Here is a 21,299-nt window from a genome sequence, read left to right as displayed (position 1 = left end):
GTCATTCAGGTGTTCATCAGAGAAGTGGAGTCTAACTAGAAGAGGGTGTGAAGTGAAGCGTCTCAGACTCGGTGCCGCTGCTCTATGTTTGGAACGGATCGACCTGAGCATAAATAAAACGTCGTGTGAGCGTGTGTGGTTTGGACATAAATATCCAGATGTGAGATGTGTTTTCGGTGGGTCACGTTCTGCTCACATTTGCACATGAGCGCTCAATAAATAACCAGTTATTTATTGTAGAGTACTGTTATTCACAAATAAAAATACTTTGTGAAATAATTACACATTATCCACTTCTATCCAGGTTCTACAGGTGCTACTGGGCCCAACGCGCTCAACTCACTCTGATTCAAACAGAAACGAGGCCAAAGCTGCCTGTTTGAAACAGGCCACAAACAGTGGGTTGGATTTACGGTTTTAGCGTTTAGCGCGACTTTTTATATTCCCTGCGCACAGATGTGAGCGCGGCACCAGCACCACTCCAGCGCAGAGCACAAAATCTAAACCACTTCCTATTCTTATTATAGTCCAAATAGAGAAGTAAGTAAAGTAAAAAAGCGGCCCGATGAGCGCGTCGCTGATCAGGATGAAACCCATTCTCGTCTCTCCACACAGCTGTCGTCCGCCTTCACCTGCAGCACAGTCCACTTACACAGAACCCGCTTCTTCTGGGACCCGTCCGCCGACGGTAAGTGACCTTTTTTTTGGCCACCAGCCGTTACAATGGAGCCAGTCTGATGTTTTCAGAGCTGCTGTGAAATTGTGTGCAACTTGTGTTGATATTTTCTAAATACGAGGACACAAATTAAATGTGTAAGTCTAGTCTGCAGTCATGTGACAAACTTTTAAAGGTATAAATTATGTTAACGAACATTTATAGTAACTAACAATGACAATGTAGTAGTTGTTTCTATAAATTATACCTGAATACTTAGATAGATGCATTTTTACACCAGATATATGAACAGTTCGTCGTTTGTTACAGGACTTTAACATCAGCAGAGCAAAGAGATCAGCAGAGTCTCTTCAGCGTTTCGACTGTGATGGTCGAATACACAGACCTGCTTTAGAACCAGAGACGGATTATATTAAATCCAAGCTATAATTCAGGTAGTAAGTATCTACAGGGAGTGGTTCACCACGTGGAGAGGAGTAGGCACAAGGCATGAGGTGAAGCAGAACAGGATGGGTGGGGAGTCCAAACAGGGGGGAGATCAGAGGTCCGAATGCACAGATGACTGTGTCAGGTCCACAGTCCGGTAGCGGAGTCCGGGTAAACCGGGTCAAACAGAACAGGGCTGCAGGGGTGAGACCAGGCGGACTTGTGAAGGGATGAGGGAGGAGCGGGTCATCAGGGTCAGAGCCGCGGTGCACGTTTACGACTCAACGGAAACCTGAGTGTGTTTTAATGTCCTCTCAGACACCGACATGAAGGGCCTCCTGCTGCTCTGCGTCTTCCTGGTCCTGGGCCCTCGGCTGCGTGGAGCTCTGGCTGGTGAGAACAATGCTTCTGTTGGGCAGTCAAAAGAACCCAGCAGCCCCACCGGCCCGTCCACTCCATTAGAGTCCCCTGCCCCCTCCACCAACACCACCACCAGCACCCCTGCTACCAGCCCCACCATTAACACCACCAGCACCTCCTCCACCTCCTCCACCTCCACCACCTCCAAGCCCGTCACCAATGGACCTCTTCATTTCCTTTCCACATCTGAGTGCCGTCCGGTGACCCTGGTGGCCGCGGGGCTCATCTTAGCCTCCGCTGTCCTGCTCTTGTCCAATCTGATGCTGGCGTGCAGAGTGTGCACCCTGAGCCGGCGCCTGAGGAGGCGGAGCCGCTCCCTCGACCTGGGCGGCAGCACCGACAACTGCACGGCGACCGGCAGGCGGGGGGACCGGGAGACCAGGGTGCTGCTGTCCGACGTGGGCCCCTCACAGGAGGAGCTGGCCAACGGCGCCGCCAAGGAGGAGGGGGGGGAGAGAGGGGAGGAGGGGGAGAAGGGGGAGGAGGGGGGCGAGAAGAAGGAGGAGGGGGAGAAGATGGAGGAGGGGGGAGGGGAGAAGAAAGAGGAGGGAGGGGAGAAGAAGGAGGAGGGGGCGGCGCCCACAGGTGAGAACCAGGAGGAGGCGCCTGCGGCCGCCGCCTCTCCGCCGCAGGGGGCCGTCACCGGCCCGCAGCCCGAAGCGGCGGCCGCTTCCCCCTCCGGGGGCGCGGAGGAACCGAAGGATGCGGTGTAGAGGCGGCGCCTGAGCAACACCTTCACGCGTCACAGCGACGGCAGCTCTTCAATGCGGGACTTCAATAACTGTCTGACTCTCTCTCTCTCTCTCTCTCTCTCTCGATAATAAAGCGTGTTATTATTGTTAGCGATGTCACCTTGTGTTATTTTATAGAATAAAGCCCAATCTGGGACTCTCCTGGTGCCTCCACAGAGTTCTGCCTGTGCTCCTCCATTAGCAGGCGGCGCGCGTCGCCTCCTGTGGCCGGTGCCACACTCGCAGGCAACGCGGCGCACAAAGCCGCACAGAAAGGCCTTTCAGGCGCACAATATGCGGCCGCTTCCGCCGTCCTGGGCAGATTCGTGCGCCTGCCGGCGCGTGACATCATAATGGATGCAACGCTTTGTGCCTCCAAGCTCAGCGCTTTGCGATGCAAAACACAGACGCGAGCGTCTATTTTAGGGTCGCGCTGCAGATTCGCACTTATATATATATATATTTATATATATTTATTTTTCGTTTTGCATGCGTGGCAACAGCTCCCGGCCTGTTTCACGGTGACTGACAGAGACAGTGGGGCGGTGACACTGAGGCTGCGTGGAAGTGACAGCACAGCAGAGCGAGGCGGAGGAGGAAGCGGCGGCGATGAAGCCGTACGTTTTCACAAGCACGAGCCCAGATCGGCGCCCGTTAGCGCCGATGCGCCGCCGGGGGTTCAGCGGGGAGGTGCGGCATCGCACTGCAGACCGCAGCGATGACAGGCGGGAGGCTGCAGCGGAGGAAAAGTCCTCGGCGACGAATCTGAAAGCTTTTAGTGGCGGCCTCTAAATTTAGACAGGAAACGACCGATAGCAGCACCAGCATCCCTTTATGAAGGGATGCAGATCATGCAGGTCTGCGTGCAAAACACATTGATTTAGCGAGGAAAATAAATGGCAGTTGAAAGATGCAGGAATAGAGATTGAGGGATTTTCTGTGAAGCACTCTTGCATTCAGAACCCCTGCAGGATGGACTCCATCCCTCCCCTCCTCTCACCCCCCCTCCCAGTACTTTCTCCTGCGACCCCCCCCCCCCCCTCCTCCCCTCCGACATCCACTGCACAGAGTGGATCCAGATCCTGCAGCGCCCGCCCGCACAGAACCAAAAGATCCGAACAAGAGGCAATGGAAATGCCGGTCATGTGACAGAGGAGAGAGGAGAGCAAAGTGCACGGCAGCGAAGGCAGCCTCAGCAGGCGGCGCCGGGTCGGGAGACGGCCAAAAAGTTCTCCTCCAGCAGAGTTGAAGTCGATCCTGAGCTCGGGCGCGAGACGAGCGCAGACGCCAGAAAAGGGCAGCGAGAAGTAACTGGAATGAGAAGATGACAAGGTGAGTTTAACACACGCACGCACGCACACACACACACACACACACACACACACACACACACACACACACACACACACACACACACACACACACACGCTCCGCCACACCCCGGCTCTCGCGTACTGCAGCTTCAGCAGCGCAGAGCTCCCGCTTCGCTTCTGTCTCGCCTTCGGACACGCTGATGCATGAGTTCTCTGTGGAGTCATTAAGGAAACCCATCCATGGAGCGGGTTCCTGTCCTCGGAGAGCACGGGACCGACTCCGCTGACAGCTCCTGATGACTGAACACGCAAGTGATGCCAAGGCAGACGACTACAGGGATGTCTCATCCTTCAGGATGAATAATATTCCCTGCACAGACCACAAATACCCTCACGGAGATCAGGTCGAATATTTATTAATTACACAACAAGCACGCGAAAGGATGCTGCTGGAGCATCCCTAGAACACGCCAGCGTTCTTATAGGACTCATAATGCAGAGATGAGGAGAGAGCTGTGAGAGAGAAAAAGGGGGCGGAGCTTCATCCCAATAAAAGCAGTACTATTACGCTCAGCTCTGCAGATGCTTATTACTATATGACCTGTCCCCCTGTCTTCCAGGGGACGCGCGCTCCTGAAGACCCCCCCCGGCGGGGCCCTGCTGGCGCTGCTGCTGCCGCCGCTGCTGGCGCCGCGCCTCCTGGCCGTGTGCCCCTCCCCCTGCTCCTGCGCGCCCAGCCACCGGGAGGCCGACTGCTCCCGCCGGGGCCTGCGCCTGCTGCCCGGCGGCCTGCAGCGCGACGTGCGCGCGCTCAACCTGTCCCACAACCGCCTCCAGAGCCTGGACGCGCAGCTCTCGGCCTACACGCACCTGCGCGTGCTGGACCTGTCCCACAACCGGCTGGGCCGCCTGCCCGCCGGCCTGCCCCGCTCGCTGTGGCAGCTGCACGTGGCCGCCAACCGCCTGCAGGTGCTGGACAAGGAGGACACGGTGCACCAGTGGAACCTGCGCGCGCTGGACCTCTCCGGGAACCGGCTGCGGCGGGCCGTCTTCATCAACAACACGCTCAGCAGCCTGTGCACGCTCAACCTGAGCCGCAACAGCTTCTGGACCCTGCCCACCAACCTGCCCGCCCACCTGCAGGCCGTGGACCTGTCCCACAACCTGCTGGTGAAGGTTCTGCCGGGCTCCTTGGACCGGCTTCCCAGACTCTCCTACCTGTATTTACAGGCCAACCGCTTGTCCTCGGTGCCGCCCGCGGCGCTGGACAAGCTGCCGTCGCTTCGCCTCATCAACCTGGCTGACAACCCTTGGGCCTGTGACCTCCAGGCCAACGTCTCCTACCTGCTGGGGTGGAGCCAGCAGACCCCTGCCCGCGTCCTGGGCTGCCCCTGCCACACGCAGCCCGTCTGCGGGGGCACGCGGCCCGCCAGAACCGGAGGGTGGCACTTTGCCTCCTACAACATGCCCCCTCTGGCCGCCAGCGCCCAGGACCGGAGCTCGGCTCCCCCGGGGGCTGCGGTGACCCCGCAGGAGGCCGCGAGCACGCCCAGGAGCACGGGGTCCCACTCGGCCCCGTCCGATCACGTGGCCCGGCCCGATTCCTCGCTCCAGGCCGTCCATTCCGGAACCACGGATGTGGCGCTAGCCACAGACGGGTTCTTCACCACAGAGAGCCCCTCCACCCGAACCAAGAAGACCACCACTTTACGCACCCGGAGCGTGAGGAGGAAGACCCCGCCCCACCCCAGCGGCGTCAGCAACAGCTGCCCGGCCGCCGGCCCCCGCCCCTGCCTGGCCCACCTGCAGGTCCTGGGACTCCTGCCCCTCGCCCTGCAACGCGTCCTCTGAAGGGAGACGCTCGCACGCGACTGTCGCCTGTTACGATTGTAGATTAAAATTTAAAATAGACACTTCACCGCAGAAATGACGTTTCCTAACTCCTGCTACTCTGCGTATGGAGCGATGCCGCTTCTGTTAAAAAAAGAAACACTCAGCTTTTCTAATAACATTTTTACAGAGCTCCCTTGAACGCCACACGCTTAACCACCCGGCTGTAATGAGTGGAGTGAAGCACATGATGGCACTATACGTTCAGGCACCAGGGTCATCGTTCAGTGCGGGGCTATTGCAGCTACAGGCCACGTGACATTAACCTGCATCTGTTTTGTGTTGCATTTTCCTGAATTTGAACTTCATTGCAGACGTTTGACATTTAAACCTCTAATTCGCTCTTGCGGTTTGTTTTGCCTGCTTCTCTACATGTTTGCATGCTCCGGTATCAAACTTTCCTCCTCTGGGCTCATAACAATGACGAGTTCTGATACGCTTCTGAGCTTGAACAACATGTTTGTGGAGCAAAGGGCAGCATCGCGTCGCTATCTTTAAACCCCGAGCGCTCGAGCTCCGCTCCTGTATTTCGATCACATCGCAGACTTAAGTGTCCTTCATGATTCAGTGACGCTCATGAAAATGATTTGCATGGTGCCTGGGTGTTCCAGGAATGCTAACTTACTGCTATACCGTTGCAGAGTATTAAAGCGCAGACATTTTCAGCTTGTTTATGTGAAACGTTAAGATATTCAAATCCTGTTTGCATTAAGCAGAAAAAGCAGCAACTGTAGCAGCCTACAGATTTTACAAGGCATTCAGATAAGGTGCCAAAATAGCAGGAGATGATGCATCAACGCAAGCTGCATTTGATGAACTAAGGATGAAAAGCAGAGTGGGTTCACTTTTGAATGCTCCTGCAAGATGTGCTGAGTTATTTACACCTTGTGATAATTGCTTGATTTTTGCCACGCCCGCTTCTCTTTGCTCCGTTCTGCGTTCGCTGCTGACTGGTGGTTTTACTGTTTTCAGCGACTCGGCCTCAGGAGAGCGGCCAGACACGCTGCAATTATATTTTTAGTATTCAACAACTTCATCTCCCACGAGTCTTGGACACAGGTGTCAACTCTTGCAGTTGCTTGACAATAGTAATTAAAAACTCAAGGTGGGAAAGGTTAAAGTGATCAGAGTTTATGAACAGGCGTATTTACTACAGACACTGAATGAAGATTCACACTAAGAGCGCACACATATTCCACCTGAATTTGCGCAGACCTTGCCTCAGTTAATCAACCTTGAATCTGCCCAGAGCAAACACAGTCTTATCTATCGGTGATTGAGTAATCACTCTAAAATATGGCGGCCGAACACATTACCTCGCTGGCTTTTAAAGAAGTATTAGTGCAAAAAAAAAAAAAAAAAAAAAGAGAGAACCCTCTGCTCTGAGCACAGACACCGCAGGCTCCGCCGGGGCATGATTGCTGTATGGCACTTAATGATTTCAAGAGAAGTCGGGGAATCAGACATGCGGCAACATTAATGACGGAGGAGCTCGGGCTGGGTGGCGCCGGAGCGCGGGAGGCTGGAGGACGGGTGAGCCTGCAGCTCAGCCAGGTGCAGCCGAGAAGAAAAGCCACTGAATGATAAGTATCTGATGCGGTGCCAGCTGGGTCACGGTCGCTCCCTCATTAGCTCGCCCAGTAGGAGATTAGCTGGAACACAGGATGGGGGCAGTGCATTATTGACTGAATAATACCTATATAAGGTAAATGCTGATCATTTTATCTACATGTCAGATTCAAACACCTGCTGAATGAGTGCGTGTATTTGTGGCTGAAACAGACCTGTGGTTAACTGAAAGACACACAACTTTCATTTTCATTTCTCTAAAATTCCGGTTGTCAATTTCTCTAATTTACATTATTAGTTTCATTATTATGATTATTCAGCATTTTTATCTTACATTTTTTCTATCACTGAACAGACTGGACTACGTCCTTTCAGCTGCAGAGCTGCTGTAATGTATGTGCTAGTGAGCTTGGTGCTTGTGGCCTCGCTGTCCAATTATTTTGTCTGTAGACAACACAAAGTGATGTCGGATTCCTCTTCTGGCTCCTTCTAATAACTGACAAGGTGTGGACAGCCGGCATCATTTACTGCTGCCATAACTCCCCCTTCATCTCTCCACCCGGGCAAGTTTTTTTTTTTTTGAGAATTGCCTTCTTTCTTTTCAGCCGCACTCAGCAAGACTCACCCTTGGAGTAATTCTCAGCTGTCACTGGCCTCTCCCGTCCGCGCACATATAAGTCACCATCAGCTACAGCTTATACGCGACAGGCCTCAAAGAGTGTCACAATCCGCTGCCTATCACTGTGCACGTGTAGGATTTTAGTTGCAACCTTTTAGGCGTTCCCCTCATTCCCGGCCTGGAGCAGGCACTCGCTTTGCCCCTCGGGTAGGAGGCCACGGCAGGCAGCGGCCCTGGGGCTAATTTTAGACTCACACCTCCCAAACACAACACAGGAGACTTGTCACTTTGAGCTGTGGACTGTGAGTCACACGAACGTGTGCAATAAGTGCCCTCTGGTGGCCGACGCGCTGAAATGAATGTTTACCCCCAAAACATTGCAGCCCGAGGAAAGTCTCGTTCTTCACCAGGACAAAACGTGCCCTTGACGGAGATTATGCTCACGGCCACTTGAAGAAAAATTTAGTTTTGAGATTTCCCCTAAAAACCTAATGGCGTAAGCTTCTTCTCTCTGTGGAGGAGAAATGCATGCAAATGATGATTCTTAACCTAAATGCAAATGCTACAGGCCTTAGCAGGAATAGCCTGTTATTGTAGACCATCCTCACAGACCAAAGCTAACACAGTGGTGGTGTTACAGCCCTTGAAATGGCCACTGCAGCCTGCGTACGACTAAAACCCAAGCTGCCAATTTCACCTCCTCTGAGCCTGCATCACAATATCAATTGTAACCCAGCACTAGGCCGGTACCCAAGCAAAGGACGCTCAAATGTTGCAGATAACGTTTATCTGATAAACCTAATCTGTATCGACAGCTCGGGTCCATACGCCAAGGCTCACCATCGCTTTGAGCCAAGAGCAATGTTTTCTAGTCTGGGCTCCGATCAGCTGAAAAGCGAAATGTGTAGAAATCTGAAAGAAATAACAAGGCTACTCCAGCAGCCAGGAGACTGATGAGAGAGGCAAAATTCAACCCTACAGCGTAGTTGGGGGAGGATGTGTGTGTGTGTGTGTGGGGGGGGGGTATCTCTCGTTCTGGTCTCAATGGCACAGACAAGGCAAGGTCATTGTTAAGGTCAGTGGCTGCAGAATGGAGGTGGTTGGCTACTGAGAGAATATACGGTCGCAGCCGGTAAAAGAGAGCAAGGTAAGTAAGAGAGGAGGAAGTGGAGAACAAAGACGGGGAGACGGGGTGGAATTATCGGAATGTTTAGGTACTATATGCAAAGCAACGAGGACCAAACTCCATCCAGTTGTAATCTTTGAATTTATTTTGCGTCAGCATGCATGAGTGTGTCTCGACGCTGCTAAAAGAGGCAATCTGGAGTGTGTGCGCTGTTCATTTGCATGGTAATTAATTTGCATGGTGCACATTTGTCTTAAAGAGGATTTCAACAAAATGTGCTTTAATGTACTTTGACAGAGTGGAAAAAGTTAATCTGGGGATGGCAAGCTCAAAAATCACGCTCAGATGTTGAATTAAAAATGTTAAGCCAATAAAAACATATTGAGCTTACGCGACTGGGATAGTTTCATGTTTGGTGTGGGCGCTGGGGGGCGCGGGCCGCTTCCGCTCGTCATCGTCCCGAACAGCGGCCAGAACCTTCCGAGGAGCAGCGGGGCCGTGCACTTATCTCCCAGACCAGTGGAGCAGGTAAAGAATGACGTCATCGCCCAGCTGACTGCAGCCCGGCCGACCCAGAAGAGCCCCACATGCAAATGGGCTGTTATTGCCAAGGTGGAACGTGGGTTGAGCTGTGGGGGACAGTAAATGAATAAAAGGCCCAGGTTCTGCCTTTGGTTCGGGAAGCTCACTGTCCGCTGGGTCTTCCTCCTTTGCAGCCCCAACGTGGAAGCGTTCCAGGCCCTTATACACTTTAGCCGCTTCAAAAAGTCAATATTATAGTTTCATTTTTAATAATGTGGATGTCTGAGTATCACAGCAGCCTATCTACCTGGAATGCTAATGTGAGGCCTCGGGCACGGCTTAATTAACTCATCTGCGTAGTTACAGAAGGCATAATGGGAGAGAGAAATCACTCATCACCAGAACATCCTTCCTACTGATCTGACTTCAAACACTTCCTCTATATAATTCTGAGGATACACGTTTCTGGTAATCCTCACATATGATGCTTGGTCACCGGGACACAGACACCTAAGGAAAGAAAAGACATCAGTGACAGGAAGTGATTTTTATTTATTTGAATCTTGTGTTTCCCTTTCAATAATATGGCAGAAAGAGACTTTTATAAGATGCTAAGTTATTCCAGACAGGATGAAAGAGCAGGTTGACTGCCGTTTGGTGGGTGGCTAATTCCTGAAATAGGACTGTCAATTATGCATGTTTGGGTCTGGCACTCTCCCAGCAGACTGAGGGGTGCTTTAACTCGGCAAAGTAGAAGCAGGGAGCAGAGGACACTAGAGGGAGACAATCTGTTCACATCTGCAGCCTCCGACGCAGCTTTCCTCGGGATTCTGAATTTTTCTGTAATAGGCTCTCCTGAGGAAAGTCAAGATCACTCTATCCCTGGCGATCAGCGTGAAATCATTCACAAAATCTGAAGGATAACATTTACAGCGTCTTTAAAATCAATGCAAAACAAAAAGAGCATTAAAATAATATCAATAACAAACCCACAAAAGTGACAGAAGGTGTTTACGCTCAGCTCTTTGCCAGGATTAATTTATATTGATGTCTTTGTTGGAAATGTGATGTTTATCACATGAAATACATGCAAATTGGCTTTGAGTTTCACTTTAAATACAGTATGAGCGTTTGGAGTTATTTATCATGACATTTATTATCAGCACCAAACATGCAAAGTGTTGTAGACGGATTATATGTAAGAATCTGTGCAGAGAAAATGGGTTATATGTGATCCAAGAACAATTTCTCCAAGGTCATGTGAAAATTCTGAGGGCGTAAAATGATTACTGCAACAGGAAACAGGATGCCTCTTCTCAAAACAGCATCTCATAACACTGCCAGTGAGTCTGTTGCTTCTCTCACTTTCTTTTTCCCCTCAGCTCTTTCACACACTATCAATTTTACTTCTACTCTCTCAATCCTCAAAATCCTCCAGTTTTCATGCAAAAGGCTCGATTAGTTACAAGCTCCTTCCCTTTTTTTTTGCATGCCATATTGAGGAGCAGCACTGAATGTCGACTGGTTGCACTGACACATCTACATGATTTCACATGTCTTTGCATTTTGCTTGAATGTAAAGCAAACGGTGAGTTGTGATTCAACAAGGATGTGTTTAAAAGGGTATATACAAGTGTGTCCTCTTGAAATTCTTCGTATATATTTGTGAACACTAAATCATAATCATATAACTGTGTGAGCATCGTTTGTAGTAAAATGCTGCCCTTTCCATTGTGTTTATCCTCACTCTGTGCTAAATGCTCAACTGCTCCAAAAGCAGGGCTGTCACCGAGCCTGAAGTTGCTTTAAGGGGGATAAACATTTTAGGCACTTTCATCAGGCAGCGGTGGCTGCTCAGATTAAAGAAGAATGGTACTCAATTTAAAAATCTATACATGTTTCTCCTTCAATCAGTGTAAAGAGGCAACTAGAAGCACAAACCTAGTACCACTCGCGATCCTAAAGATGAGAAAGAGATGCCGATTTGCTGATTTATCCAGCTTAAATATAACAACAGTGTGTCTGCTCTGGCATCAGGTGTTGCGGGGCCAAATGCGCTTTACGAGCCTTGATCAGATATTGTAGCACGTCACACCTGTTGTAGCGCTTCTGTCACATTTGACTTTGTCTCTTCATGGTATAACAGCAGCGAATAGAAAGCAAAGGCAGAATATTTCACCAGCATCACACTGTAAGAGCTCTTATTTGGGGAAAAAAACATGTTTTTCTCTTTGTGAGCTACATCCACTGTGATTTTTGCACATCTTGCGATGGGCTTTAAAGCCTTTTGTTCCTCCAGCCTCATATTGCATGTCAATTTCTAACCTCCCTCACTTCTCCTGTGTCTCTGCAGGTGGATGTGATTTTCCTACATTCACATTTTGGGGATATACCGTAGGATGCTGCCACACATTTGACAGCTTACCGAACATGCAACAGTAATAAAATCTTAAATGTATCACCCGGTGGCATGGGACAGAACAATACTGCAAAGAAGGTAGAATAAGTAATAGTCTTTCACACGAGGTGTCATATTTCCATTTCCTCTGACAGTCTTGTGCTGTACGGAGCTGCCACCAATTGCTTCTATACCTTTGTTTGAGAGATACCGACAGCTGCAATGTGGAGTTTCTCCTAAGTAATGACAGAATTTTAGCTGTTAAACTGTCAAAAGTGCTGTTATTTGGCTTTTATCTAAGTCATTGTTTCAGAAACATGCTGCCTGGACAGATAAGAAATTCCCTCTGGTGGAGCACTGTACAGTCAGCGGTGACAGCCCCATTCAAAAAAACTTCTGAATGTTAATAATAAAATATGATCACCAGTCACATTTCATACAGCTCTGGGGGGTGGGGGTTCTGTATTTTCAAGCTGAAATGAATAACAAGCTGATATTTGTTATTTAATTTATGTGAACACAACAAAGGTTTAAAATATACTTTAAGAAATAATTCATGCATAATAATGTACTGTACTGTAATATGTATATGTAATACGTGTACAATATATGTACAAAATATGTACATATTATATAACAGCTATAACAGAAAATTCCTCTGCAGTGATACATTATTCTTCCTTTCTTTTTCTCCATGCTTATGTGAAGTGTAGGAGAACCTACTGTACTGCCATATATTGTACATTGCACAGAGGGCAGGGCTGACAGCTCATTACAGGTCATCTACATGAAGAGATTCACAATTACTCCACTCTACGTATGGATACCATACCTTATTGATTTTCAAAGTAAGAGTTCTTGTTGGCTTTCATAATGAATATAGGAGTTAAAGGTCAGACCACAGGGGCCACTACAGAGATTCTCAGGCACCTTTCTGCAGCCTTTAAACCCGCCCAGACACACATTTTATGGCTTGCAATACTTTGTCCAACAGTCAGCCGCTAAAATAAGAAAATGCCAGGTTAACATCCTGTAGTTTATATCTGCATTTGCTGAAAATGCAAACTTGTTATTTTATGGGGCACACTTAATACTGGAAGGCCAATAAATGCATAACTAAGATATAAAAACATTTATATTCACTAACCAAATATATTACAAATGAAATATATACCTATTTTTAGATGTTGTACATGATTAAAACTATACTTATTTGTTTTATTTTCACAGTTAGTAGACAGGATATGGTCTATTAAATATTAACAAATAGGTATTGCCCCACGTTATATCGCTCTGTGTGTGTGTGTAAGTGGGGGACTATATTACGTGGCGGAAGTATTACAAGTTACTGCAATTAGCGAGAGGAATCCCGTCGTTTTCAGTGCAATAACAGAACGTAAACACGGTTGTTTACAAATAACACTTGCGCGACAAAATGTTTTGTGGTCGGCGGTTTGCGACCATTGATTTAGAAGCGCAATAAGCCACTTTCACCTCTAGTGGCTTATTGCTTAATTAAATGACAAATCGGAGGATTGGTTTGCAGATTGCCTGAATTGACGTCAATTGGATTGGTTAGGTGACAGCGCCAGGCTCCGCCCCCTCCGGGCCAAGGTAGCGCGCGCGCCGCGAGAAGGAGGAGGGAGCAGGGGGCTGAGCTGATCCCACGTGTGACGCTTTCATTCCCGGCTCAGTAATATTCTCGTAGCGGGGCTTTGCATATCTCCTGCCGTATCTGTGTGTGTCTGTCACTGTTACTGTAGTCCCAGCCTATAGTTTTGGAATAAGATATGGAAGGAGACGGGAGTCAAGCCACATCCGGAAGCCTAAATGATTCACAACATGACCCGGGGTAAGGATCTTTCTGAAATTCTCGCCAAGGTACGATTTCCCCTCGTGCTCCAACATCTTGGAGAGGACTTCGCCTGCCGTGCGGGATCCGTCCCCGCCGTGCGCACTTAAACGGTGCTCGGCTCCGATTCCAGACGCAGTTTTAAGGAGCTCCGCTTTCGTGGCGAGAGTGGCCTCCCCCCCCCCCCGCGTTCGCGAGCGAACACTGTTATTACTGAGCGCGAATGTGTCCCCACAGTCTTCCTTTATCCTTTAAGGTCGCTTTTAGAAGTAGTTAGTCGTCAAAATGGCCGAACTGACATCTGGACTCACTTCTGTTGTGTTTTCCTCTTACAGTAAAATGTTTATCGGTGGCCTCAGCTGGCAAACCTCACCAGGTGAGACTGTTATTCTCTTTTTACGGCGTGCCCAGCGTTCCGTGTTGTTTCGTCGCTGTGACTGAGTGCTCGGTGTGGCTGCTGGCGGTGTATGTGCAAACGTGCACCGTGCAGTAGTGTGCTGTATGGGATGTCTCACGAGCGTGTGTGTGCGCACGATGTTATTTTTGATCCCCGTCCATCTGAAGTCCTCTATTCGACCCCTATGCGCATCGCGGGGTGTTTTTGTATGTCTCCTGATACAGTGACAGCAGCATGCCCGTATGTTTCCACCAAATGACCCGACATATTTTCTCTATTCACAGACAGCCTTAGAGACTATTTTAGTAAATTCGGAGAAATAAGAGAATGTATGGTGATGAGAGACCCCACGACAAAGCGCTCAAGGTAAACGCAGGGCTTTTCTACTTTTCCTTTCGACTGCATGCAATGAGATCGCTTACTTTGTCCGTGTTTCGCGTTAATCCAGCGAGTGTGCTTCGGCGTCGGCGCGCGCGCACGTGTTCGTGTGTGTCCCCGCGTGCGCGCGCGCGCCTGTGTGTGGTTTCACAGCGAGCCAGATAAGCTTAAATGCTCACTGCTGTAAAGCTGCGGCCGAATGCAATTTGACATTGACTTTGTGACTGCACCACAGTGTTGGTGTGGTGTCGCCTCGTATTGTAACGCGGCGAATAGCGAGCAGCGCGGTCCTCAGTTTCAGCTTCAAATCTGCTGCAGGACGTCCATAATCTGGCTCATGAATGCATTGCAAAGAAATATTGTAAGAATAATAAGGTCACAGGAAAATTTATGGCACTGTTAAGCAGTTTATTGTGGCCAGTCCTAATATAAGAATAATCATTTGCATTTAGAGGAAATACTATGTATTATGGTTATGGCTTTGCATGTATGCTGCTTTTTAACACTGTTGTCTTTTTTTGTTTGTTTTGCAGAGGATTTGGGTTTGTTACGTTTACAGATGCTGCCAGTGTAGATAAAGTCTTAGCTCAACAACACCACGAATTAGACTCAAAGACGGTGAGTTCATTTTTATGCACACTTATGTGAGCGTGTCTTGGTGTGTGTTGAGTCTGTTTTCCCTCTGTGCGTCGCCCCCCCGGCTCCTCGTGGGGAAAGACCCCTCAGGTTAACAGGCTGTGCGGATCAAGGTCATGTGCCTATCGACTAAATGTGTATGATGGGCCCTTCCACACCGTGCCTGGCAATAAAACGCAACTCCGGTGTGAATATTATACGCGTTCACTTTCACTTCTCTGGATGAATGGGGCCGACACGCCCCCTTGTTCGCTGCGGCCGCACGTGCATATATCTCATGTTCCACTGGCGCCCGTGCTGTCCAACCCCTGCGGCTTCGCCGCAGTTTGACCCAGTAGGTATTGCGCTGTTTTTGCGCCTGATGCACCGACGGTGGAAGTGTAAAAATTTAAAACCGCACGCTACTTGGACTCTTTGGCTGTGGGAGAGTCGCCTTATTATTTAAATTCAGCAGCATAAGAGCAATCGAGGGCCATGTCAAACATTTACTTGCATATAAAGAACGATTCATTCACGCACAGGCGCTCGTTCTTGAACTGTGTTGGATTTACTTGCCTTTTGAAATTTGCCAGCAGATGAATAATTAAACAAGCTAGTCATTTTTGAGAGATGTCTGTGGTGATGGATTAGATAGGGTTCAGCTGAAGTTATATTTGTCTGGGATTTGTCCTCGGTGGGTGGTAATATCCGGACATGCCAGCATAGTTTTGGAAATGGAATAGTGCATGTTGAGGAAACATACTTTGTGTGGCTGAAGGCGACCTGAGGGATATTTTTCTGGATTATAAAGGACGAATAGATTCCCTTCTGGTGGCAGTACACGGCACAACAACTGCACTCATGTAATGCAAATGTAAGATTTGTTCATATTCCTGCCCAAGTGTGATTGTCACCATGCTGAGAAAGCGTCACATGTGGGGCAGAGCATCTCCGGTTATATTACTTCCAGCCCTTACAGCTACAAAGTTTGTGCTAGGTTTGTATCTGCTTATTTTTTTATTAGCTCTCAGCTTTCTGGGCAGTTTTCAGACCTCAAAGTGGTTCGTTGTTTTAGTATTTGTGCAAACTATGTTATGTTTTTTTGTTTTTTTTTTTTGAAAAGGATGGCATATAGTTATAAAGTAATTGGTCTCTCTCTCTTCCCCTCCACTACCTGATACAGCCTCGCTTCTTTAATATTTTCATATCTCAGCATTTAAACACTATGTTTATATTAAATTTTTAATACATCATTTCGAGCTCTTGTGTTGTGGGAACAGAAGTGATCGGCACATCACAGCAGTTCCTGTGTTTTGCATCCGTGAATGTAGATAAAACGCACTGTGTGGTAGTGATTAAGTGGGCTAATGTAATTGCAAGTGTTGCAAAGATCCACAGGAGGAAGCCCATAGGAGCAGGTAGAGAGGCTGCTTGTAGGCGTCGAGTAATGCACATGCTTTGATGCAGAACCCAGAGGATTTGATTACTTGACATTTTGAATGAACAACTTTGTGACAGCTTGACAGCATCTATGCTTGAATCAGCCCTCGTGTGTACATTGAGGTTTTTGCGCCCAAAAGATACCACAACATGGAAGCTGATCTGCACTGCTTTTATGGACGTTATCGCCTGGCCAGTTTCCTCTTTATTGGACTTAAAGCCAAGCTTTCTCGGCCCCTCACACACCGTGGGGTACCTGTAGGCAGCAGCCAATTCAGTGGAGAGGAAGGAGTGTCTGGGCTCAATCAGGGAACGTTGTGATTACACGGTCAGTGTCTTCAACCCTTAGGCCACCAGGCCGACCTGAACGAACAGGTTTAATGATGGTTAACATGGCCTTTGTAGACGCTGACTTCTGCACAGGCTGCTTAAAAAGATATTGGATAAACACTTTTATTTGACGTTAACAACAAACCGCTGGCTTTGTTTTAGTGTGTTGTCTCTATAGAAATATCTTAATGCTACTGTTAGTGGTGTGGTGATATGGAGGACGGGTGGCTCTGGCAGAACAAACAACATACACAAATTGATATTTTCTAGCAGCTAATGTGTTGTTTATCCGTCAGCATGCAGTGGAACATTACAAACCTAAGGCAGCTGTTCTGCGTCTTCGTAACCATTAGTCACTGGGCTGTATCTGATGTGCCGTTGTATATCTTAACATTCACGCTATCAAGATTGCATTGCATTAGGATCCATCATATCTCTTACAAAGTCGCTCGGCAGTAATAGAAAGAATGAACTGGTCTCGCGAATGTGGATGCGTCTTGATGCGCTTGCAGATGTTGGCTTGATACTAGCCTCCTACTTTTGCAGTGGCTGAATGAATCCTTACCAGCCTTTTTGTCCCTAGTAACCTTGAAAGCAGTGAGTGGCTGGAGGTGCTGTGACTGTGAACAAGTTGACTCATACAGCATTATGTGTATTCATACAGGGGACTGGAAATCAGACCTAATTTACATTTCTTTCTTACTTTCATTCTGGTTTACAGATATAGTTGCATGTGTGAATTAAATTAGAGTGACATTGCGATGGTGACGAGCACAGACCTTCACTTACAAATGCAAATAAGAGATATTAGTTAAAACACAAAATAATAATCTCACTTGTAGTGCTGCTTGTGATCTGAATATCCCAGTATCGATCATTTTGGCAGGATGTGTTTTTTTAACAGTGTGCTTTGCCTTTGGTCCGGTTATGAAAACCGTTAGACTAGGATGAATGTGAATGAGACATATGGGGAAGCACAGCCTGCGGCTTCACAACACACATGCTGGTAATTCAGAACATATTTACCATTTTTCATGATGCCTTGTTCAGTTTAGAAATATGTAACTCATAGCATCTGTTCCTGAAGATTTTTCACGGCAGGATGGTATGAACAGGGAAGATAATGGCACAGGATTGTGCATTTGGGAAGTGGCAGACAGTAGAAGGTAGATAGTTGTGCTTCATTTTCCTGATGTAAAGCAGTCAGAACAATTGTACATACGTGTGGTGCTGGGATAATTTCCAAGAATTATTGCATGACCTCAGGTCAGCCTAGCCGGTGGTTTTGATGTTTTAGGCACGGCAGGCAAGAACACAAGAAGAAAAGAGGCGAGCAGGGACGTGACAGGCCATTTTAGACAAACCTAAAGCTTCATCAGATTGGATTTGGAAGCCACATCAGTCGGCTCAACTCTGACTTCCTCGTATTTAAGTACAGCAGGTGCTTGTTCTTCTGCGGGTTAATTACAGTGTGATCTGTGTCTTTTCAGCACATACAAATCATTAGGCATTTGTGAAGACACTAATGTACTATCCTGTGTAATATAATTCAATCTGGCTCAGGGTTATAATAGTGTTGCACATTTTTGAGAGGGTTGGGAGGAAAAAATCACCAATTTGCCTGCTAAGCTTGACATTAGTAAAATTCACATTGATTTGAGGAGCATAACAAATTGCCTTTTTGAGGTGTTCTTCCCCAGCGAAAAATCAGTAAAGATTGACAGGCCAGATATGAAACATTTATGTTGTAATTTCTTGTCTATTCGCCTGGTATCACACGCGCGCACCTGTGGACCTGCTCACACGCTTAAATTGGGAGAAGAAGCTGCAAGCTTTGATAAGACTTTTCCTTTTGGCTTAAACACCACGCCATCATGCTAGTGTAGATATGTCTTAAGAGAGTAGAGGAGAGTTTACCCAGGAGCTGCATTAATATATGAAATCCTTTTTGTAAGATGTGAACTTAAGATATATGCTGTTTCCTTGCCCTGATCTCCCACAGTCGCATGCAGAAGCAGCCCTCTGAGACCCCCACAGTAAAAGGCTGTGAAGATAAAAGATCGTAGGTTGAGGTTGAGGGGGATCCTCTTGGTCTGTTCTCGTTTATTACAATGACGTCTCAGGTCGTATGATGTCTTAAGGAAATCTACTTTTGTTTGTCTAAGATCCTGTTGCATCACATAACCAAGGTGTAACAAACTACTAGGTGAGCAAACGCGTAATCGTGCTCCCGTGAATAGGCCGGGAATAAATAAGCACGGTGCTGTTCGAGATAGCGTAGTGCATTTTGTAACGTGTCATCATCTGTGCTTTTGTGCCGCTAATGAATTGAGCTGTGTGTAAACCTGGTTAGGTGTCTAAGATTTCTCAGATTCCCATATTGCAAAACACAGTGTGCAATAATGGCCCAGTCCTTTTGATAATGATATGACATTAGAGGCTGCCAGACAAATGTACATAACAGGTACGGCTACCTTTAGATGCTGCAGTAATTTAATCAGTGGAAAGAGGCCGCATACATCCAACAGACAGACACTACTAATAACCATGTCCTCATCAGCTACAGCAAGACGGGACCTTTTCCTTATACTTTGTCATTTAATGAACGTGAACCTGCTCTGACACAACCTTCAGGTTTTATGGGTTTCTAATAAATAATATCTCAGCTCCCTAGAACACAAGGTGATGCCACTAGGTGTTGTTTTATTGACCAACAGTCCAAAACAGTCCAATCCCAAAAGCATCACTTTATTATAATGTCAAAGGAAGCCACTGTTATTTTTTTTTACCTCAGAGGAACTTAGGAAGCAAATGTTTGGGTTTTTTAACTTCAAACCTATCAGCACAATAATTGCTCATTCATTATCAGTTAATTGACTGATTAATGGACTAATTATTCCAGCTCCATACTCTGTCACTTAGTCATTTTGTCAATCACAATAGGATATTTAAATATATCCTCCATAATATTGTTTAAATCTGGTCTTGACTGCAAAAACATTTATGGTCTCAGTGGCCTTTACACTTTCACGGTATGAAAACAATAAACAAAGCTAAATTCCAGGTGTTTAGCTGCCTAATGGTGCCGCTTTCCTCATTAGAAGAGCTAATCTGGCAACCAATAAAATGTAATGTTCGAAAGGTGGAGCACGCTCACATTCAGGACAGATTGTGCTTTTAGCTCCAAGTCAGGTTTCCAAAATGTGCCGTTTAGTTTATGTGCTATTTGTGATGTTTCCATGACAAAGACATTTCCTAGAGGGGGATTAATAAAGTACTTTTACTGCTAGTGGATGACATAGTGCTACAGCTGGATGGGAGGTCCAGCTTTCTACACAACAGCTATGTGACTTCTATTTATGATGCTTAATGTGTTATGGGAATTATTCCGTGCTGAAGTGTTTTAATGTGCTTTTTGGTACACATGCTCCCTAAAATTGCCTTCCCTACTACTACATCAGCTTATGATTTGCTCCCAGAATCCATTTCAACCAGCCGCCGAGAATAAGCCTAAACTTGTTGCATTCAATTGTCTGATGTAGGTGGAGGATGTAGACACAAACCTGAAAGGAAACCAAGCTGGAAAAGGCATAAACACACAGCAAAATATGCTAAATACATTACGAAGAGGTTTGTAGTTGTTGGTATTATTAAGTGACTTTTTATTGAGTACTGAATGTAGAGTAGCTCACACAAATGCACTGCTCTGGTCCATTTGACTGATCCCCAACAAACTCACTGAGGAAGGAAGTGTCAGGTGAAACCAAAAGATAATCTTTGCTCCAGTATGGTTTTCCCATGTGAAGGGCAATGAATATATTCACTCTTGCCCTTAAGTCTAAAGCAACCTTTAGCATAAAACCCACATGCACATGAATATATATATAAAGCAAAGGAAAAGCTTTGCCACATCTCCCATCCTCTTAAATTCTATTTCTCAAAGGAGCCATTCATCATAAGTTGTGACCTAAAAAGGTGCTGCTGCAGCGTTTCTCAGAAGGATTGGTTAGTAAGTCCTCATTACCTAATTTGGTTGCACTGCTGAGTGTGATTCAAACAATCTGTGGCGAATGTAATTCTCTCCTTTTTGATAACCTCCACATGTTAAATGGACAGAAAACTCTGCGACCCCACTAGTGTTCGTGTGCTGAGGTGCTCTCCTGTGCACATAGAAGCACAAATTCTCATAGTGTTGGAAATTCTCAGTAGGACAGAAAAACAATTACTTTCTGATATGCTTTGTATAGGCTTAAAATGTAATATACATTACCAAGTATAGGGTTTTGTTATTCAAAGCATAATGTGTTGTCTTTGCTCAAATGGGGAGCACAAAATAATTGAGTTTGAATTGGTTATTCCTGGGGCTAAGTGCTAAAACAAATCTTTAAATGAAATTCATTACAAGCGGGGTTGCCATACCCAGGTGTTATTGAATTCATTTCTCATTTTGACCTGATTTGGAAAGATAACAGTAATAAGTGAGACTGACAGAAAAGATGACAATGACATTGCGCATCATGATTTCCCTTCAAACACATTAAAACGTAGTCAGTCACGCTGGCTTAATTGATCTGTGCAGATGGTGTCTCTCCTTCTT

General features: G+C 47.1%; 3 protein-coding genes across 10 annotated transcripts in view; all 3 read left to right on the top strand.

Moving 5' to 3' along the window:
• Positions 1-551: 551 nt before the first annotated feature.
• Positions 552-2,364, top strand: LOC129602980 (uncharacterized protein DDB_G0290685-like). The gene is made up of 2 exons (XM_055502184.1): positions 552-688; positions 1,421-2,364. Exon 2 carries the CDS (start codon positions 1,429-1,431, stop codon positions 2,233-2,235), a length of 807 nt encoding a protein of 268 aa, XP_055358159.1. The 5' UTR covers positions 552-688; positions 1,421-1,428; the 3' UTR covers positions 2,236-2,364.
• Positions 2,365-3,205: 841 nt separating this feature from the next.
• LOC114869127 (oligodendrocyte-myelin glycoprotein-like) lies at positions 3,206-6,832 on the top strand. The gene is made up of 2 exons (XM_029173017.3): positions 3,206-3,585; positions 4,187-6,832. The coding sequence occupies exons 1-2, from the start codon at positions 3,578-3,580 to the stop codon at positions 5,415-5,417; spliced, it is 1,239 nt and encodes a 412-aa protein (XP_029028850.1). The 5' UTR covers positions 3,206-3,577; the 3' UTR covers positions 5,418-6,832.
• Positions 6,833-13,310: 6,478 nt separating this feature from the next.
• msi2b (musashi RNA-binding protein 2b) overlaps positions 13,311-21,299 on the top strand; it is a 172,348-nt gene continuing 164,359 nt past the window's right edge. For 4 of the 8 annotated variants that reach the window (XM_029173022.3, XM_029173021.3, XM_029173023.3 and 1 more), the window contains exons 1-4: positions 13,312-13,542; positions 13,878-13,918; positions 14,224-14,305; positions 14,851-14,935. In XM_029173022.3, coding sequence (XP_029028855.1) covers positions 13,481-13,542; positions 13,878-13,918; positions 14,224-14,305; positions 14,851-14,935 — 270 coding nt within the window. In that variant the 5' untranslated portion in view covers positions 13,312-13,480. Of the gene's footprint in view, positions 13,543-13,877; positions 13,919-14,223; positions 14,306-14,850; positions 14,936-21,299 lie in introns of all 8 variants that reach the window. The other 4 variants (XM_029173020.3, XM_029173019.3, XM_029173025.3 and 1 more) reach the window with 2 other exon arrangements.

This window comes from Betta splendens, chromosome 14 (assembly GCF_900634795.4).
Source record: "Betta splendens chromosome 14, fBetSpl5.4, whole genome shotgun sequence".
NCBI classification, from domain to species: domain Eukaryota; kingdom Metazoa; phylum Chordata; class Actinopteri; order Anabantiformes; family Osphronemidae; genus Betta; species Betta splendens.
The sequence above is the reverse complement of the archived record's forward strand: the minus strand, read 5'-3'. Positions and strand labels throughout refer to the sequence as shown.